The sequence below is a fragment of the Chanodichthys erythropterus genome, chromosome 13 (assembly GCF_024489055.1).
Source record: "Chanodichthys erythropterus isolate Z2021 chromosome 13, ASM2448905v1, whole genome shotgun sequence".
NCBI lineage: Eukaryota > Metazoa > Chordata > Actinopteri > Cypriniformes > Xenocyprididae > Chanodichthys > Chanodichthys erythropterus.
The window spans coordinates 43,149,302-43,170,606 of NC_090233.1; the positions used below are offsets into that span (position 1 = coordinate 43,149,302).

General features: G+C 36.6%; 1 protein-coding gene across 6 annotated transcripts in view; it reads left to right on the forward strand.

The window, feature by feature from the left end:
* Positions 1-21,305, forward strand: part of smarca2 (SWI/SNF related, matrix associated, actin dependent regulator of chromatin, subfamily a, member 2) — a 57,210-nt gene that overhangs the window by 2,767 nt on the left and 33,138 nt on the right. For 5 of the 6 annotated variants that reach the window (XM_067405926.1, XM_067405927.1, XM_067405928.1 and 2 more), the window contains exons 4-14: positions 829-1,161; positions 1,814-1,912; positions 4,140-4,407; positions 9,465-9,591; positions 11,531-11,704; positions 12,214-12,387; positions 12,734-12,904; positions 13,109-13,159; positions 13,307-13,437; positions 17,837-17,894; positions 18,141-18,241. In XM_067405926.1, the coding sequence (XP_067262027.1) occupies positions 829-1,161; positions 1,814-1,912; positions 4,140-4,407; positions 9,465-9,591; positions 11,531-11,704; positions 12,214-12,387; positions 12,734-12,904; positions 13,109-13,159; positions 13,307-13,437; positions 17,837-17,894; positions 18,141-18,241 (1,687 nt within the window). Of the gene's footprint in view, positions 1-828; positions 1,162-1,813; positions 1,913-4,139; positions 4,408-4,452; positions 4,622-9,464; positions 9,592-11,530; positions 11,705-12,213; positions 12,388-12,733; positions 12,905-13,108; positions 13,160-13,306; positions 13,438-17,836; positions 17,895-18,140; positions 18,242-21,305 lie in introns of those variants that run through there. The other variant, XM_067405930.1, reaches the window with a different exon arrangement.

A 21,305-nucleotide genomic window follows, 5' to 3' on the forward strand; every position in this document is an offset into this window, starting at 1 on the left:
AGTCTACAGTGGCCTCAGAGGTAATTAAGACAATTATTTGATAATGTTTATTTATTTATTTATTTTTTGTGTGTATTTATATTTGGTGCTGCCTTTATGTTACACTAATGAATTATCCTCATATGCTCAAACCTATGATCCTTTGTCCTTTACTCTCTTCATTACCAAGGGAACTTTTTATCTGATCTTTACCTTTTACAGTCCTAAATTAATCTTTAAATGTTCATAATTAAATATTCTGCAATTAAAAGTCATCGATTGTTTAATGAAGATATAGTTTAAAAGTTGTTGATAGTAACCTCAAGGTGTGGTCACATTATTGAAATTTCATCAAACCTTTATGGGCATAAAGGCCCATTGTCAAAAGTGTAGAGATACATGAAGCACAGCTCACACAAAAGTCACTTTCAAAACAAGCATCTTTGTATTTCTTCCAACAAATTTGTCCGACCAACTTGAACCCTTTTCAAAATCTGTGTGGGGAACTTTTTGGGATTCCAGAGCATGCAGATTTTTCCCACGGAATTTCACGGATCAATGGTAAATGTGACCACACCATTAATATTATTTACGCATGCATGTTTTTTTTTTTTAGTTTTGAAAATTAAAATTTGTACACACAAAATAAAAAAACAGAACTTTTGAGAAGTATCAATACATTTTCACTCACATTATACAGTATGAGGAATTTTCTACAAAAATATTAAAAATATGAGGAAAAACTAGATTAAAAAAATATCAAAAGAAAAGAAAAACAAACAACTGACCAATTTAACAGCAGTCAGCGTCATAAATACAGGATACACATTTTTTTGTTTTGCTTTTTAGGATACTTGTCCCCTCATCCCTCGCCAATGGGCCAGGTGCCGGAGCATGTGTCTAGCCCTATGTCAGGAGGAGGGCCGACCCCGCCGCAAATGTCTCAGGGTCAGTCGCCCATGATGCCCATGGATCCGCAGGGGATGGGACAGCAGGCTAGGGGTCAGTCTGCCTTCAGCCCAGTCCAGCTACAGCAACTCAGGGCTCAGATCCTGGCTTACAAGATCCTTGGCCGTGGTCAGCCTCTGCCTGAGAATCTGCAGTTAGCTGTGCAGGGCAAGAGAAGCCTCCCCACCATGCAGCAGCAGCCCGTCAACACTGGCCCCTACAACAGACCTCCAGGTGAATATGTTTTTGGCCATTTTGGTGTTAGCCAGTAAGTTAAAGGGTTAATTCTCCCAAAAATGAAATTTCTTTCATTAATTACTCGCCCTCATATTGTTCCAAACCCATAAGACCTTTGTTCATTTTTTAGGACACAAATTAAGATATTTTCAGTGAAATCTGAAATTCTGATCTCCCTATACACAGCAATGTCATAACAAATTTCAAGGTCCAGAAAGGTAGTAAGGATGTTAAAATTAAAGTAAAAATTTATTTAATAATTTATTCCCTTTCCCTGTCATTCTCCTACACTGTTGACATTGTACACACAGTGCATCGCTTCCAGGTTCTGCATCAGAACGCCAGCTCTGTGTTGGCCAACTCCTGCATCTGCATCACATGTATGCGTCAGCCAATGCATCACGTACATTGTCAGCCAGTACTGAGCCGGCGTTCTGATGCAGAACCTGGAAATGCTGCACTGTGTTTACTACTTCAACAGTGTCGGAGTCTGACAGGGAAGAGAAGAAATTGAAAGTTGTTTATTCAGTTTATAATGGTTTAAAGCCTGTTCCAACTGTCAGAATTGCATACAAAATTGGTAATCATATTAGATTTGTGTTGCACTTCTTTCCCTAATTAATATTCAGTCTTCGTTCTGTTTTGATAGGTATGCCAATGCCTCATGGAGGGCCTGCAACTGGCCCATGTCCCTCTCCAGCCATGCAGACTCTTACCCAGAGCTCTGGGCCAAAACCATGGCCTGAAGGTGAGTGTGGGATGCATTTATTTTTATTTAATTATTTTATTATACAGACAGACAGACAGATAAAAACAGATAAAAAAATAATATTGTATAAATAAGCCACCAAAATTTTAGGTACCACTGAAATTTCACAATTGTCGATTGATTCCAGTTTCGATACCACAGCAAAAACTACAAGCCTAACTAATATAAATTTCAAAAATTATTGAAGACAAGTGAGTCTTCAGTAATAAAATAATAACAAATAGACAAATTACAAATAAATACAACAGAGCAAAGATACAAATGAAATAAATAGTGCTTTAGTTTTTCAGGTAACAGTATTAATATACAGAAATTGAATAATTATCAAATGTAAAATAACACTACACAGTTTTCACTGAATAAATTAAATATAGATAAATACTTGTTAAAGTTGCAAAATTTGTTCAGTCAAGATCAGTGAGTGATTTTCTCTTTGTCTTTTGTTGTTTGATTTACATTAATGACACAAGCGGCATAGGTATATTAGGCTGCTGTCACTTTAAGATAAAATGCATGGATCCAGTATACTGAATAGTATACACATACATTTTCTTTCTCATGTTTTTATGTTCATTAAGGCATAACGACAGTTTTTAGAGACAGACATTATGACATACTTTTGTTGTGTATATTTTTCTGTGCAAGAGCAAGATGCAAATGAGAACTCAATTCAGTACTCGCATGCCAGCACAGGGCTGTCTGAGGCGCTGCTCTCTTTGTGTGTGTGCCCACAGAAAACAGTGCACTAGTACTAAATTGAGTTTTTCTTTTGCGTCTTCTTGCAATTGAATTTGAATGGTTAAAAATCACTTGAATGTGTAAATTTACAAGATTTAAAAACACGTAGCAATGGCCCAGTCGGGCAAGCAACAGTTCCATCAACTGTCCCGAGCGTCTTTCACACAGGCCCCGGGCCATCATGTAGTCCTTATTGTCAAGTTCTGTAAAACCACAAAAATGCATAAAAACAGACCTTAACATTCCAACACAATAGTTTTATGTACTATATGCTTTCCTCCAAATTCAAATACATTCTGGTATTTAGTAAAAGCACAAGCCTGAAGAAGACATTTACATATTGGAATATTTCTGTATACATAATCAGCATATTTTGAGCAAACTTCTGATGTAACTAAGACACTTATACACATTCTTGTCCTGCTGCGCTAATCTACTCACTCTTGCCATATATTACTGTATGGTGCATTTAATAATTAAATCAAAGCAATCCCATTTATGCCCATAAAAAATGGAAGACAAAATTGAGTTGTAGAAGAAAGCCAGTAACCTTTCTGAAAACAAGACATTACAAAATCTATATATCAATTTATTCCTTTTTATGTTTGTATGTAATGTAATACAGTATTCTATTCACTACAGCTCAAATATGAACAAATTCAGATTTATATATAATATTCTTGTGCACATAAACATGGTCAAAATGTGAAACTTTAAAAAAACTTTTAAATGAAAATGCCAAGGGACAACCTTACACAGGTTAAATCCCCTCACTAATATGCTTTCAAATGACAGTGAATTAATTTATGGATTGTTTTCTTTATGGGTATGTCACTGGGAAGTTCACACAAATCAAAGACCATCATCTTTCTTTTTTCAAGTGGCGAGTTAGCCTGGTTTAATTCTAATGCGCTGCTTATTGGCTATAGTTTTGTAAGATTCAATTGATCTCAGATCAATTGACGTTTTCCCTGCATTTTATTAAATGCCCTCATGGCGGTTTCAGCAACTGATTAGCCAGAAATAAAGATCCAGAGACATTTTTTTTCTTCTGAACACGTTCTTGTATCATCTCTTGTGTGCATGCTTTCATTTAGTGACTGCATGCCCTTTATGCATTTTCTTCAAAGGCATTGAACTTGGCTTGAAACAGGTCATAAGAGTCCTTGTAAAGATTTTTTTGTCAGAAGTAAACCTCAGTTCACACTGTGCTTTTAACTGTCTTGAAACCTGTCAACAACAGCTCTGAGTATGATCAAACATCCTAACAACAATGGACTACTGAAATATATAAATGACATTACTTTTGCCGTTTCATTATGGTGCATTATATTGATCGTACTGACAACAGCATTGTGAATCACTAGAAGCTTAAGGCATTTTTGGATTTAGTAGCATTTCTTTGATAGATGTGACATTTTGATAAATCTCACAAGATGTTCACAAACCACATCTCCTGTCCTTTCAGGTCAAGGTGCAGAGACCCCCAGCACTCCACAGAAGCTGGCGGTCCCAGCTCCCAGTGGCAGACCGTCTCCAGCTCCCCCGCTGGCCCCCACTGGCACGCAACCTGTGCCCAGCACCTCTCTCACCACCCAACCCCAACCTCAGCCACCGTCTGGACCAGGCCAGCCCTCTCTCATCATCCAGCTCCAGCAAAAACAGAATCGCATCACCCCGATTCAGAAGCCTCAGGGTCTGGACCCTGTCGAACTCTTGCAAGAAAGAGAATACCGGTATGTAATTAATAATTGAATTCAACTTAATTTACACTAAGCAATCTACACTTGCTTTAAAGGTGCAGTGTGTAAATTTTTGCGGCATCAAGTGGTGATGTTGTGAACTGCAACCAACGGCAGCTCGCCCCTCCCTTTCGAAGCAAAATAGAGAAGCTACGGTGGCTGTCTGGCTAACACATGTCAAAGATGTCGTCGTCTGAGACAGCAGAGAGTAAGTTATCTAGTCAAGGAATGAGGTTCCTTCTTTAGCCCCGGGTATAGTTTCCGCGCCCACGCATCTTTCAAAGTATACTAAACCGCGGATGACTGAATTCGACACATGCGCAGTAAAAAAATTTGTATGCTCTTTACCAGACATCGTGTCATCTATGGGACATTCGCTGGGCAGGATCGGAGAAGAAAAATAGTGCATCCATCATTGCAACTTAGTTCAGAAGATACACCAAGAGAACAGGGATCAAAAACGATGGAGAAGGCATGCTTCTGAGTTTACTCATATTGTTTTTGAATCGCTTTACACACTCTTTTTCGACGACTGCACATTGTGCTCAGTACTGTGCGTATTGCCACCTAGTGGACACTTCTATCCTGCTTGTGCATGCGCTGTTGCATGTGCACCGTCTGCACGGTCTCCAAATTTGGGTTGCACGTGGATGGGGTATGCGGCTGGCTGCGAGCACTCCACATGACGAAAATTACATCACAAACACAAACACAGACGGTCGAAGTATACCCAGGGCTTTACTTCTAACAAAGAACGATCTCTGCTTCTAATAAAAAGACGACTACTACTACTACTTCTTCTTTGTGTGTATTCAGCATAGTGACGATGCAAGCTGCCTCTAAAAACACGAACGATTTAGAAGAATAACATAGTGATGAAACGCCCTCTGTAGAGTGTTTGTCCGTTTAGGGCTGCTGTAGAAACATGCCAGCATTATTGCATTTCTGTTAGTGATGTGTTGTTCTTGAACAATTTGTTTATTTTGAACGAATATTTAAGGTGACTCGGGAAGAACGAGTCGTCTCGGGGGTTATTCATTCAGTCGCGTATGCGCAATATTCTATAGGTTCTGTACTGCTAGTAGTAGTTCACCTGTTTCAGTCAATGCAGTCTGAGCCGGAAAGAGAATTGATTAGTTCATCTCATGAGTCTTTTGGGTTTTTGAGTCGTTCCTTAATCACGTATATGCTAAACCAATGTCATTTAATTTGTGTCATTATGTCCAATCTTCTTATACATATGTTAGACCAATATGCCAAGTCTGCCTAGGAAAAGCAATTATTATACCAGCAAACTCAAAATTGGAGTAAAAATGAACAAACTAGGCTATAAATACTTTGTATTGTAGGCTTGGATTATTATATAGCCTAGTGTTTATTTACAGATAGACAGTCAAAAAGACAAATTAATCAATATTTTATTTATAACAGGGTTTTATTTATTTATAAAATAATAACACACCACAGATCCTCAAAAAACAGTAACAAAAACATAGTGACAGAAATGTCAGAAATAGCGTATGGGGCCTGTCACGTGATTAAGGAATGACTCAAAAACCCGAAAGACTCATGAAATGAACTAATCAATTCTCTTTCCGGCTCATACTGCATTGGTTTAGCGTATGGGTCTGTCACGTGATTAGGAACGACTTAAACCCGAAGACTTGTCAGACAAGAGGTGAGGTGAGCTTATCATAATATGAAGGCCCAGGTAAAGAATGAATTAATCTTTTCTGAATCTTATAGCATTGTAGTTTTGTATTGTTTGTAGTGGGATCAACGTTTGCGTAAGTAGTAGATGTGTTGGGTAAGTAACACGTAACATTTTAATTACCTTTTGCTAAAATGAACGAAATGACTCGAAAAAAGATTTGTTCATTTTGCTGAACGAGACTCAAAAGTCTGAGTCGGTAAAATGATCCGAACTTCCCATCACTAATTTCTGTCAATAAATCCTCCCAAATTTTACACATTGCACCTTTAATGGGGTCATTAATTGCATTTGTTTATTTTATTTTATGATGTTTCCTGAAGTGCACTTATAATGTTGGACAATTTTTACATCAAAAACTGTTCATAATTTAGAAATAAAAGGCAATTTTCTACCTTGGTTAAGATTAGATGTGGAACTTTTTTTGGAGTTATACAGTACATGTAACTGCTCTACTGTCTGGTCCATATCTTTTCAAAAAAAGTCTGAGACATTAAGATGGTTTACAATTTTTCTCAGTCGCTTTGGTACATTTCTTGAATCACCCTTAAGATTTGCAAACCAGTAAGTGCATTCCTCAAAACAATTTGTACAAACCTCACCACACAATGGATTACCTGCAAAAGCCTGTGACTTGCTCAAAATCCTTAGTTCGTCTCTCAAAAGTAAGTATTTATGTCAATGAACATATCAGTGCCATCAGATTGACAAGTCCTGTGTCATTGTTCACAAACAAGACAGTCAAAATGTTTAGCCCTGTTGTCAAGTATAACAGTGTACTCTGTCAGTTCAGATGTAAACTATGGCCATGATTTTGACGACAATAATTGAAAATGCACAAGACTGCACTTCATCTGTATGGTATATTTAAATTTCAACAGTACAAATTTACACATAACTTTGCATGGGATATTGATTGGAAGAAACTGGACAGTATCTACAGATACACTTTTACTGTTAGTCTGTCAACAAATTACAGTACAATTGTGATATAAATAAAAAGACTAATATATATATATATATATTATATATATATATACAGTGCACAGCATAAATGAGTACACCCCCTCTGAAACTTCAGAAAGTCAGCAATTACTCAATTACTTAGAAGACATGTTAGGGTTATTTAGAGATATAATGTTCCACCAAGTCTGCTTAATCAATTACCAAAGAAGCATGTCAAAATTATTTAAGGTGATAAAATGTTGTGTAGCAAAAATGAGTACACCCTCCTAAAAGTTACTAAATAAAATGAAATAAAAACATTTTGGTGTAAGAGAATGTTGAACCAAAACATTTAAAGAGAAGTAATATCTTGACAATTAAAAGTGTTATACAGCCCACTGAATCATTCTCAGACTTAATGCTGACAACAATGGAAGCACTTAGGAAAGAACTGTCAGGAGACTTATTTCTTAGCACAAAAGAGGACAGTGGTACAAGAGGATTACCAAATCATTGTTTTAAGTGTGAAAATATAGCAAAAGTAACACAGAAAAAATCAAAAACAATGGACTTGTGACAAGGCCCCTGAAATAATCAGGCCTTCATTTTAAGCTTTCATTTAGTGATGAGGGATTTTTTGCTAGACAAAGAGCAGGAGAAATACCAAGCGAATGTCTCAGAGCCACCAAAAGCTATGAAAAGAGTGACTGTTTATCTCACAGAGTAAGATGCAGCCTGCAGAAATGACATGCATGGTTGTTGTTCTCACTGGAACTACCTACTGTAGCCAAAGCACAATAAAGTCAGTTAGCCATTTCCAAAGCCCATATTTACAAAATATAGATTCTGGGAATCAATACTCTGGTCTTATGAGACAAAATCAATCATTTCGGATCAAACAGCATCCAAAATGTTAAGCTGAGCTCTGTTCTTCAGAAAAAATCTCTCTCTCTCACACACACACACACACACACACACACACACACACACACACACACACACACACACACACACACACACACACACACACACACACACACACACACACACACTGTATATGTTACATTATGTCTTTAATGTAAAATGCAAGTGGTCTACTGTAATATAACATTACAGTAAGTACACAGTATTACAGTACAGTGAACATTGTCCAATTACACACCTGTTCTGTCTACAAACGTTTGAATGATTGAGGACACGGTTGTTCTCCCAGCAATCTTGACTTCTTCCACTGTTTTGTCTCCGTACCCTTCCACCACTCATCCTTACTCCTCTTCTTCTTCCTGGATGTCGACCCTGTTAGTTTCCTTGTTGTTTTTCCATTGTCAGAATTTGAAACTCTGTGTTGTGCACTCTCTGTATATGCTTGCTAAATTAAGCTTCATGAGATGCACTTCTGACTATTTTATAGAACTGTTTGATGATTGGTTGCTCTAGCTGTTTACATTTCCCTTCCTTAGTGAAATTCAGATTCATCTCCACAATTCATCAATTTAGGACACAATTACAAAAAAAGGCTGATAGAAATGTATATGCTTGACAGTTTACGAAACTAGTTCAACCATTTTGCATTTAATGACTTATGCAAGGAACTAATGCCTACATGTTTAGATGTTTAATGCCTAGGGGTAAGACTATTCAACAGGAAACCAGTATAATATTAACATAGCATAAGCAATTGATAATGTAGGAAACAATTGTACCAATTCATGAATGTACCAAAGCAGTTGCGATTTGTTAAAAAAAAAAGAGAAATTGCTTTTATCTTGTGAACAAGTGACTTGATGATGTGGCGATTGAACAAATAGTTTTGTGATCTGAGAAATGCATCAAAGCGACTGAGAAAAACTGTAAAATAAACAGCCATTTCCCTAAAATTAGGATGCTTTTTTGAAGGTATTTTTTTAGTCCATTGATCCTGTTTTTCCTGTCTCACTCTTGTTGAGACAGTTAAATTTAAGTTGTGAGCTTTCATGAATGTTAGAGGAGGGAGAGGAGTCCACTGAGGTTTCTGAAAGTTCAACTTGGTTGATTACACTGGCTTGCACTGTCTGAAACAACAGAAATGTGTTGATTGTTTGATGTACCTTGAGGTCACCACCACACACCTTTTTTTTTTTTTTTTTAATAACTGTCTGTACTATAGATTTTTTTTCATGGAGTGAAAGTTTCAGATCTTCCAGGTGATTTATACTTCTGGAGATCTCTGAGGTTACTAGAAATGATTAATGTCTAGAAAGTTCACCTTCAGAGACATCTCTGTTCAACAATAAATCTGGTGATATGTGCTTGATTGACAGTTTTTGCTTTTTTTTTTCACTTAATGAACATTAGAAAAAACAAAACAAAACAAAAAAAAAACAGATCGTGATAGGAATCTCATTTCTGTTCAAAGGCTTCAGGCCAGGATTGCTCACAGAATTCAGGAGCTGGAGAATCTACCGGGGTCGCTGCCACCTGATCTGAGGACGAAAGCTACTGTGGAGCTGAAGGCCTTAAGACTGCTCAACTTCCAGCGGCAGGTTTGTCAATGACATGACACTAAATTTTTGGCTTGTCTATTAATTTATCCAAAAAAAAAAACAATTCATAGGGCATTGTATTTACACCTACTTAAAGGTGCAATATGTAAAGCCCCGGGTATACTTTGGCCGTCCGTGTTCATACACCCTGGCCGTGTGCAGGCCAAATTTCCACTAGGTGGCAATACGCACAGTATTGAGCACAGTGTTCAGGCGTCAAAGAACAGTGTGTAAAAACAACATGCTTGAAAAGAGAAAAACACGACAATGGACAGCGAACTTGACCAGCGTTTGTGCGAAGAGATTAGAAAGTAACCACATTTGTACAATTCATGTTTAAAGAGTACAAAGAAGTGTTTAGGGCGGCAAATTCATGGAGGGGGATAAGTAAAATATGGGAAAGGATGCAGTTCTTTTCTTCTCCGATCATGCCCAGTGAATGTCACGTTGATGACACGACTCAGTGCTGTTCTCCGATGTCAGGTAGAGCATAGAAAAAAGCTGTACTGCGCATGTGACGAACGCGGTCATCCGTGGTGTAGTATACTTTGAAAGACGCGCGGCCGTGACTGTGCGCGTGACGCATCCGGGCGCGGAAAGTGAAGTATACCCGGGGCTTAACAATTTTGCAGTAAAAATATCCAAAAATCAGTGTTCAACAAGTGTCTCACAGCAGCCGCCGAGCGAACGTACAGAGTAACGTTTCAACACACTCAAATGTATCTAATATGATAAACAGTGCTGTGTTACCTCATACTCATGACCAGAAAAGTGGAAACAGCGCCGGCGATTGTGGCATAATAAAAGTTCCGCTGCTCACGGCGTGTGTTGCGCAATCGCTCCAGCTCCTCGTTCAGCTCCCACAACACTCGGTCCTGCTCTGCTTCATACTACAGTAACGTTAATAATCGCATCCATGAACATGATTTCTTCCCGAGTCCTATCCTGATTCTTTTCAACCAGCTGTGAGGTGAAGACTATATTGTCCCAAGATTCTGCACTCAAACTTGGCGTCATCAAGCTTGTTTTGAATAGGCCTCTAGCGACCGCTAGCGGACAGAAAATTTTACATATTACACCTTTAATGATGAGCATGTTTTTAATTTCTGTATAAATGTTATTATTCTGTGTAAAACTTTAGATATTTTTTTTTCAGGGAGAATACAAGTAAAATGTAATTGTGACCATAATGAAGAAAAATAACTAAAACAAAATTCTTCAAAAGAAAACCTTAAGTAGTTTAGTATAATCTTTAAACTTGTCAGCTGCTTTTTAATATTAATGTAATGTGGTGCAACTCTTAAAAACCTTTATGAAATATTATTTTTGAGATTTTGTTTTTTTAAATATTGATATATATGTGTGTATGTGTGTGTGTCTGTGTGTGTTTTTTGTTTGAAAATATTAAGATTTGTACATTCACATGTATTCAAGATGTAAGGAAAATATGTTATTACTTTTATTGACTTTCATTGGTGCATATAATTGATAAAATAAAAGCATATTTCAGGTAATTTATTACACTCTTATTAAATTGGGAGACACTTCTAATGAAAATCTCTCACATTTGCCATTGCTTTATAAGTAATGAAATCATTTACAATAAGCCAAATGGAAATTGCTCATGCATATTATTTACAGGTCCTATTGAGCTTTGTCCTATTCACATTGTGTGGATGGGGATAGTGTCCAAAGTTGTGCTATGAATATTTAATTTATACTGTGCAATAAAACACACCATTAGAGGGCATCCTTGTTGTATTCGCAGCTCACTGTCTCCTCACAATTCACAGCCTTGTTCTGCTATGATTAACAACAATTATGAACAAAATATGTGTGAAATGCATCAGAATATGATTATCATTTGATGAAGCTCATTAGCTCAATGCATTTTGCCACAGATGACTATGATTGATTTTTTTTTTTTTCCCTCTTTCAGCTGAGGCTAGATGTTGTAGCCTGCATGCGTCGAGACACGACTCTGGAGACGGCCCTGAACTCCAAGGCCTATAAGCGCAGCAAGAGACAGACGCTGAGAGAAGCTCGCATGACAGAGAAACTAGAGAAGCAGCAGAAAATCGAGCAAGAGAGGAAGCGCCGGCAGAAACACCAGGTGATCAATGAATGATCAAATAAAAGGGCTGAACACACTCAATATGCTGATAAAACAATAAACAATCTCCCACAGCAAAATGCTCATATACACAATTCATGTGCTTACATATTGACTAACTTATAAAGGTGCTTTGTGTGGTCATATCATGAGGAAACACATTTGAGTAGCAAATCAGCATAAAGAATGATTTCTGAAGGATCATGTGACACTGAAGACTGGAGTAATGGCTGCTGAAAATTCAGCTTTGCCATCACAAGAATAAATTGCATTTTAAAATATATTAACTAGACAAAAGTTATTTTAAATTATAATAATATTTAACAGTATTACTGGTTTTACTGTATTTTTTCTTAAAAAAATATTAGTATTAAAAAACATCAGGAAGAAAACTTTATAGCATTATATGACCTGTTTAAAGCACAGATGGATGAGAAATTTTAAAGTGACTTTGCTCTTTGATTGATGATGTGTGATTTTTTTATTTATTTATTTTTTTTTTCTTGTAGGAGTATCTCAACAGCATTCTGCAGCATGCAAAAGATTTCAAGGAATATCATAGGTCCATCTCTGGAAAAATCCAAAAGCTGTCCAAGGCCATCGCCACCTGGCACACCAACACAGAGAGAGAGCAGAAGAAGGAGACTGAAAGAATTGAGAAAGAGAGGATGAGGAGACTGATGGTATGATGCACATTTCGAGCATCATTATAAAACCTCTTTCATTGTCTTTGCTGACTTCATGTAAAAATGGGCATACACCTCAATGTACTGTACAGTTCTTGAACAAATTGCTCAACTAGTGCTTTTCCTTTTATTGATAATTAATGCATTCTTTTTAATGAATTATTTTAATGACTTAATGAACTCATTACTACACTGAACTGGCTCAGATGACTTTCTCACCTGTGTCCCAAACTGAGAACCAGCACTATTTTTTAAAATGTTTTTTAAAAAACATACATTTTAATAAAAAATATATACATTTTCCCCTAAAGGTTCTAATAGGCTCTCTGTCTGTCTTCCCTAGGCTGAAGATGAAGAAGGTTACAGGAAGCTAATTGACCAGAAGAAGGACAAGCGTCTGGCCTACCTTCTTCAACAAACAGATGAATATGTGGCAAACCTGACTGAGCTTGTCTATGAGCACAAGGCTGCTCAGGCTGCCAAGGAGAAGAAGAGGAAGAGAAAGAAGAAAAAGGTGTTAGGCAACATGACTATAGAAAAGAAACCATAAAATCACTTATGCCCAATTTTGATGTAGTAAAAATATATAGTTTTATTTGGTTCAATTCCTTGCAGTTTATCCCACTGTGTTTTTTTGACTTTGATCAGTGAGTTTAGGAAATTCTTATGATCATTAAACACTCCATGCTTGTTTATTTCTGTCATGTTTAACCTTCAGAAGGAAGCTGGTGATGCTGAAGGAATGGGAGCCATCGGGCCTGATGGAGAGGTAAGTAAATTGCTATGAAAATGAAAGCAGAGTAGATGTGAATAACTGACTGATGTGTGCTCCTTTTGGTAAACTAACTCTGTCAAACCTAATCTAACATGGCCTGTCAAAGAAAACCTGCTTTCATGTTTTTTCTTTTTCATGCAGCCCATAGATGAGAACAGCCAGATGAGTGAGCTGCCAGTCAAAGTCATTCAGACCGAGACGGGGAAAGTGCTACAGGGGACAGATGCCCCCAAGTCCAGTCAGTTAGAGGCTTGGCTCGAGATGAACCCTGGGTAAGCTGTCCTTAACATTGCATCCTCTGTGTGTCTGGTAATTGAAAACATTTCCATAAAAGTATGACCAGTTACTTGGATAGAGCTGTGAAGCTGCAGTGAGCCATGTGTTTACAGCAGTGAGTGGTGATGGAAATGAAAGGGAAGCACTGAAATTTGGTCGCTGAAAAAAAGAGAAAATATGCTACTCGACTACTCGCCAAATAAATAAATACATACACATTAAATATAATTTGAGTAGAAATTATAGTCCCTGTATATCATCCTAAAGCTTCTGCTAAGAACCGAATAATACAAAATAATACTTCAATAATATTAAAGCTGAACTTTTTTTGGTTAAAAATTATCCTAAATCAATTTTTGAGCAAGTACATAATCAAAACTATCTCCTTACCTTAGCCCAATTCACAACGTTAAGCTTGTAATAATGTTTTCTAATAAGAAATTCTGGTGGGTTTCTGCGGGAAATTCGAGCATGCAGCAGTTCGTCTTTGCGTCCTTACGTCATGTCTGTATACATAAAGAAGGAGCCCCAGCTAGTAGGCTATAATACACACTAAATACTAGGGGAGTGTAATGATTCACTTGTTTTCTCGATGCATTGATTTCAAATCCTGACGATGCATATGCATCGATCTTGACACGTTTATTGAATCGTGAATCGTTTATTTCGGTCGATAATCGATGTAAAATGCTAAGAATCTGATTAATCGTGATTCTATAGCGATTCAGTGCTTTAATATATATATAAACTTTAATTTACTACATGCGCGAATTGATGGAGACGTTGTGCGCCGTCATTTTGTGCCTTCCCTCACAGCTCTCCTTCACAGAGATGCGCGGCTGCACTCTTTACCGCCTTTCACTGGATTGCGCTTGCACTCTGTCCGTAGCCCACATTTGAGCTCTCCTCAGGACGGCCACTGCTGTTCACATGAGCATATGACAGCTCTCTATTAAGACAGCAATAGTCCCAGTGTTGCCAGACGTATGATAATTATCGTATTTGTATGATAATTTTGACCTCTGTATGATGTACGATCAATAATGAAAAAAATCCCATAATGTACGATAATTTCAGTATTTTTTGACACTTCAAATGATGGTCGTTATAAATCTGGTCATTGATCTAGCTGTGTGTATCTACGTCATGATTGTAAGCAGAACGTAAACTTTGTTAGGCACGTCTTCCATCTCATCTCATGTTCTTCTTGGCCAATCATCGTGGAGAATGACTCTGTCACAAGCTCAAGTTAACGTTCCTGCCGCAGTGCTTTTAGGTCAGTTGTTTCCCACTAAGGTACGCCTCGTTATATATGTATTGTGGTTGCAGTTCATGTCAAAAAGTTTTTGGTCAAGATAAAAAGCTGTATTCTGTACGTTTGACTCGTCAAGTCACCTTTATTTATATAGTGCTTTTTACAATGCAGTCAATTGTGTCAAAGTATAGCTTTACAGTGATAGAGGGAACCTTATTTTGTCTGTATAGCAGCTACAATAGTGTGATTGTCCAGCTTAAGTTAGTTCAGTATTGATTCTTTACGTTGTAAAAAATCATTAGTTATTAATTTACTTCATTTACCTATACTAAAAAGTAGGGGTGTGACGAGACAGGTATCTCACGAGACGAGACGAGACGAGACGAGACTCGAGACTGAGTTCACGAGACGAGACGAGACGAGACAAGATTTTTACACACTATTTTTAAGAAATCCTCAATGGTGAAATCATGACTAGAAAAAATATTCTGCAGGTGTATTTGAAATGTTTTAACTAATCATCTTGTAATGAATGTCATTTCAGTTCTACTTTCTGAGTGTGAATTATCATATGCAGTAAAAGACAACAATACTCAAGTACTGTAAAAGGTTTTGCTACTAACTTAACTGACTGACTTCTCTTCTGTATGATTTCAGTCTCTTCAGACCTTACTATACATGATTTATGAGCTTCTACAACTTTAGACCTCCTAACTGAACTCCTTTCCACAAACTGATCATAGAAATAAAACAGTATAAATAAAAATGTTAACACTTTACAATAAGGTCTCATTTATTAACATTTATGTATTAACCAACATCAACTAACAATGAGCAATATATTTGCTACAGTATTTATTAATCTTTGTTTATTTTATTAACTAATATATGTTAGTTAATAAAAAATAGTCATTAATTTTTAGTTCATAGTTTACAGTGCATTAACTAATGTTAACAAATGAAACCTTATTGTTTGTGCTTAATAAGATTAAGAGAAAACTGTTATTAGTTTTCATGTCAGTCATGCAAATAAGACCAAATTTTTCTTTGATACAGAGCTGAGAGATGGTTACAACTACACTGCCCAGCCTAAGATAGCTTTCATATTGAGAGATATCTGTATTCATCAGGGAGCCGCTTTCAAAATGCGGGGTATTGAGATCTCGTTTGAATGCGCGCTTATGTTTACTTTCACTTTCAGCGCGTAACTCTGTAAATATGGAGCGGCGGCGTCCGTTATCCAACTGAATTAAATGTTTTTTTATTTAAATACAAAGCAAAACGACAGTGGAGGCGTAATGTAAACGTAGCGGTGGCATATTCTTTCCTAATCATCCTAACCACTCTGTCATGGCAACATCACGAGACTACTTTTCGCCTCGACGAGAAATCTCGTCACAGTTTAGTCTCGCGAGATCTCGTGACACGAGATCTCGTCACACCCCTACTAAAAAGTCATGTACGATAATTTTCTTCCAAATACGATAATTTTGAGCTTCTGGTACGATAATTGGACATTTCCAATCTGGCAACACTGAATAGTCTTGAGTCAAACTGCTCAAGCCATTGATAAAGCTGCCAAGTCATTGCGCGGTCACTACTGTTGAAATAAAATGCTTTTATTGCGTGGAAATGGTTCATTGACATTACCTGAGCAGTTTCAAGACGCACATTTATTGCATGATCGGACCAAACACATAATGTAAGTGTCCAAATGCATACGCACAGTTCAATGAATGATAAATTAAATTATGAACTTAATGTTGTTAAATTGAATGTGCGAAGGAAACTGCTGAAATAACTACAACGTTAACAGCACTTACATAAGAGCACGCTTTCTTTCAGAATCACCATAAGGAAAATGTTCCATATAAAGAGAACAAATATGGCTTTTATAACTATTCCGTGAAGAAAAGTTAGTTTAGGATTAGTTGGGAAAGTGCATGATAATCTCTCCATGTAAGCATTAGTATGTTTAATGTACCTGAAACACTTTAATAAGGTTGTGTAGCCATTAACACTATCCTCCACTATAGTTAACTAGGCCTAACAATACTTTTAAAGCCCTTTTAAAGTTTTGGCTTATGTAAATTTCCACAAATGCCAATTTTTATAGGCTATTAAAATAAAGTTATGTAGCATCATTGAGAACATGAACTAACATAAACAATGGACAAATGTTTTTTGTTTGTTTGTTTGTTTTTTGCCCTTACTCTCTGACCTCCTGAAGGCCGCTGTGTAATTCGCACCCTGACTAAGACACGTTGAGGGAAGCATTTCAATATCCCTATAAATGTATATTAAAATGCAGAATCGAATTAATCTAATTGCATCAAATTTTAATCTAAATCGTCTCGAATTGTTCTGAATTTGCAAAAATAAACACACATAGTCTACTAAATACACAGTCACGCAATGCTGATGTTGTTAACACTAACAATTTGAGAACAAAGTATAATAATAATAATAATAGTAATAATAATAATAATAATAATGCACAGTTTGACGTGATCCGAGATAAGAAATCGTTAGTTTCAATCATCATTTGCAGAGCGATTTATTGTAATGCTTTTTTTCTCAGTTGGTCAGAACAAAAGTGGCAGACATGTTACTGGTTCAGATGACATTTTCCGGGGAAAATTCTTGCTTTGGTCATACTTCCAAGACAAAGACTATGTGATTCCGAAGTATAGATCCACACCGATGTGCTGACTGACAGCAAACATTAGATTCATCTGCACTGAGTGGCCGTGCCAATGCACAACCAATGTAAAGATGATAATGCTGCAAATAACTACAGTTTCAAACAGAGATGGCGACACAGAAGCAAAACTTACGGACTGCAGCTTTAAAGAATCCATATGATGCTTTTTAATGTTTTCCCTTTACTTTAGTGTGTAATATATCTGTTTGTGCATGTATAAGATCTGCAAAGTTAAAAAGCTCATAGTCTACCACAGAAGGGATTTATTCTAACAGAGAACACAACGGCCATATTTCAGCATCCAGTCAAGTCATAGAATCAAATTTAACTATGGGGGGAATAAGCTTTGATAGCAAGCACCTTTTTAAGCTTGTGTTGTTAATAAACCCTTTTAAGGCTTCAAGTGTTTACTAGTGCATTATGCCCTTTAAAACAGCTATGAAGTTGCTCCACGGTCAGACAGTGAAGAGAGTGGCTCGGAATTTGAAGAGGAGGTGAGTGTCCTTTTATTTCTGCTCATTAAGCATTGACAGCTCCTTGGTGTAGAGTGAGTCATACATAAGTACACAAACACACACACAGATTATTATCCTTTTCTCTACATCCATAAAGCATCTCCCATAAGCCTTTTCAGTATCCGCCTTAGTAACCCCTTTATTTTCTGAATATGCCACTATATTGTCTAACTTAAGCAATCACAGTGCATTAAATGAGCATAATCCGCTAATACTCCTTTTTAGGATGATGAAGAGGTGGTCTCCAGAGCCGAATCCGAAGAAAAGAAAGTCATCGATCCCAACAGTGATGAAGTCTCTGAAACGGCAGCCAAGCACATCATAGAGTATGTTGCCTTTTCCCACTTCAAAGCAAAAAATGCCTTGTTAAGCTGGAGTGCAAGAAAAGTAGGACAGCAAGATTTGGGTGTTGATAGCCGTGTTTTTCTGTGATAGATGTGTTCTTCTTCTTCTTCTTTTCTTACTTTTTCTGTAAGCATCTGCCTCAGCTGGATATCTAATGTTTTTAAAAGAAGTCTCTTGTGCTCATAAAGCCTGCATTTAGAGAAATTTAATATTGTGAAATATTATTACAATTTAAAATAATGGTTTTCTATTTTAATATACTTTAAAATATAATTTATGTGATGCAAAGCTGAATTTTCATCAGCCATAACTACAGTGTTCAGTGTCATATGATCCTTCAGAAATCATTCTACTATGCTGATTTGATACTTGAAACAGTTGTGCTGCTTAAGGATTCATGAATAAAAGGTTAAAAAGGACAGCATTTATTCAAAATAGAAGTCTTTACTATTACTTTTTATCAATTTAACATCCTTGCTGAATACAAGTATTAATTTCTTTCAAAAAAAGAAAGAAAAATGGTAGTGTATATTGTTTCAAAAGATTTCTATTTTAAATAAATGCTGTTCTTTTTTTTTTTTTTTTTTACTTTTTATTCATCAAAGAATCCTGAAAAACGTATATCAGGTCATAAAAAATATTAAGCAGCACAACTGTTTCCAACATTCATAACAAATCAGCATATTAAAATGATTTCTTATGAATCATGTGACACTGAAGACTGGAGTAATGGCTGATGAAAATTCCACTTTACATCACAGAAATAAATGATATTTATAATATAATATTTGCAATTTTCTGAATTTATACACTTTGTTCATTGCAAATTATGATCAGTTCAACTATCAGTCTTTCAGTATTTTTACTTTAATGACAGCTGCAGCTGAGCTGCATAAACTCCACACGTTAAGTTTGTGTAAAACCTGATGATCATGTTCAGGAGTTCAAATGTTCAAGAGTTACATATTCAGTGTCTCAAATTTGATCAAAACAAAAACAACAGTGCAGAACTGTACTTATGTTTTTTTTTTTGTTGTTGTTTTTTTTGTAATAAAGTTTATTTGTTTTAATTTAATTAATGTATGTCCAGGTTTAAACTAGATTTAATTTTGAACTTTTAAACCTCACTGCACATGCTATATCTGGGAATAATTGAAAGTTAGAAGTGAATAATCAAGTGAAAAGATTAAAATAATTAATAGCACTTAATCTTAAGATTTTTTTTGTAGCTATTGCAATTAATTTCAGTTAATTGAAATTTGAAATTTTTGTCTATAATACACTCAGTGGGTACTTCATTAGCTACACATTTAAACGGCTCCTTAAGGCAAACGTCTAATCAGTCAATCATGTAAGCAGCTCACGAAGAGATCCAAACATCAGAATGGCCAACAAATGTAATTTAGACTGTGAAGTGATTGTGGGTGCCAGATGGGGTCACAGTGTCTCGGAAACTGCTGATCTCCTGGGATTTTTACACAACAATTTATAGAGTTTTCAGAGAGAGATGTGAAATCTAAAAAGGACCCAGTGATTGGCGGTTCTGTCGGTGAATAGTCCTTGTCAATGAGAGAGTTCGGAGGAGAATGGCAAGAATGGTTTAGACTGACAGGAAAATTAGGTAACTGAAAAAAACACACATTACAACAGTACTGCGCAGGAGAGATTGTCTGAATGCACAACATGTTCAACCTTCATCTGGATGGGCTATAGCAATAGAAGAGCACATCGGGTTTCGAAACCATCAGGCTGATGGTATTAGGAAATCTTAATACAAACTAAGCACTGTTGGAATGGCACAGCCTACTTGCATATTGTAGTTAGCAGAGCATATAATCAGATTTTCTACATCGATTTTCTGCTATACTTTTTTTAAATGTGTTTCCTATAGAGCCATTTCTGAAGACACAAGGCATGTGTCTTTTCAAGCTGGTTTAAAGGGATAGTTCACCCAAAAAATAAAATTTGATGTTTATCTGCTTACCCTCAGGGTATCCAAGATGTAGGTGACTTTGTTTCTTCAGTATAGCACAAATTATGATTTTTAACTACAACCGTTGCCGTCTGTCAGTATTATAATGCATGTCAATGGGAACACAATCTATAAGAGTCAAAAAATATGCACAGACAAATCCAAATTAAACCCTGCGGCTCGTGACGACACATTGATGTCCTAAGACACGAAACGATCGGTTTGTGCGATAAACCGAACAGTATTTATATAATATTTTTACCTCTAAAACACCACTATGTCCAACTGCTTTCAGCATTTGCTTAGTGAGGTCTGATCGCGCTCTGACAACGGCAGTAATGTCTAGCACTCATTGAAGTCAGAGCCGTTGAAAAATATATATTTAACGGGTATAAGTATAAGCTCGAGACATTGTTTCCGCTGTCAGGACGCGATCAGACCTCACTAAGCGAATGCTGAACACAGTTGAACATAGTGGTGTATTAGAGGTAAAAAAAAATGATATAAATACTGTTTGGTTTCTCGCACAAACCAATCGTTTCGTGTCTTAGGACATCAATGTGCCATCATGAGCCGCAGGGTTTAATTTGGATTTGTCTATGCATGTTTTTCGACTCTTATAGATTGTATTACCATTCACAAGCTTTATACCGCTGACAGACTGCAACGGTTGGAGTTAAAAATCATAATTTGTGTTCTACTGAAGAAACAAAGTCACCTACCTCCTGGATGCCCTGGGGGTAAGCAGATAAACATCAAACTTTCATTTTTGGGTGAACTATCCCTTTAATTAAAAAGTTTTCAAAACAGTAGAGCCCCTTTGGTGGAATGACAGATCATGTCAACATGGAGCAGATTCTCTATAGATTGTTTCCAGCTCCTTGTTGAATCCTTGTTGTGAAGAATACTGTTCTACCCATTTACATTTATGGATTCTGAGTAACATGGCAGGGAATAAATGTCTGGTCATTTTTTTTTCAATTCAACTGCTATTGGCAGGTGTGGTAATACAGTATGTTAAAGGATTAATTCACCCAAAAAGGATTATTCACGAGTCTCCCTTATGTCATTCT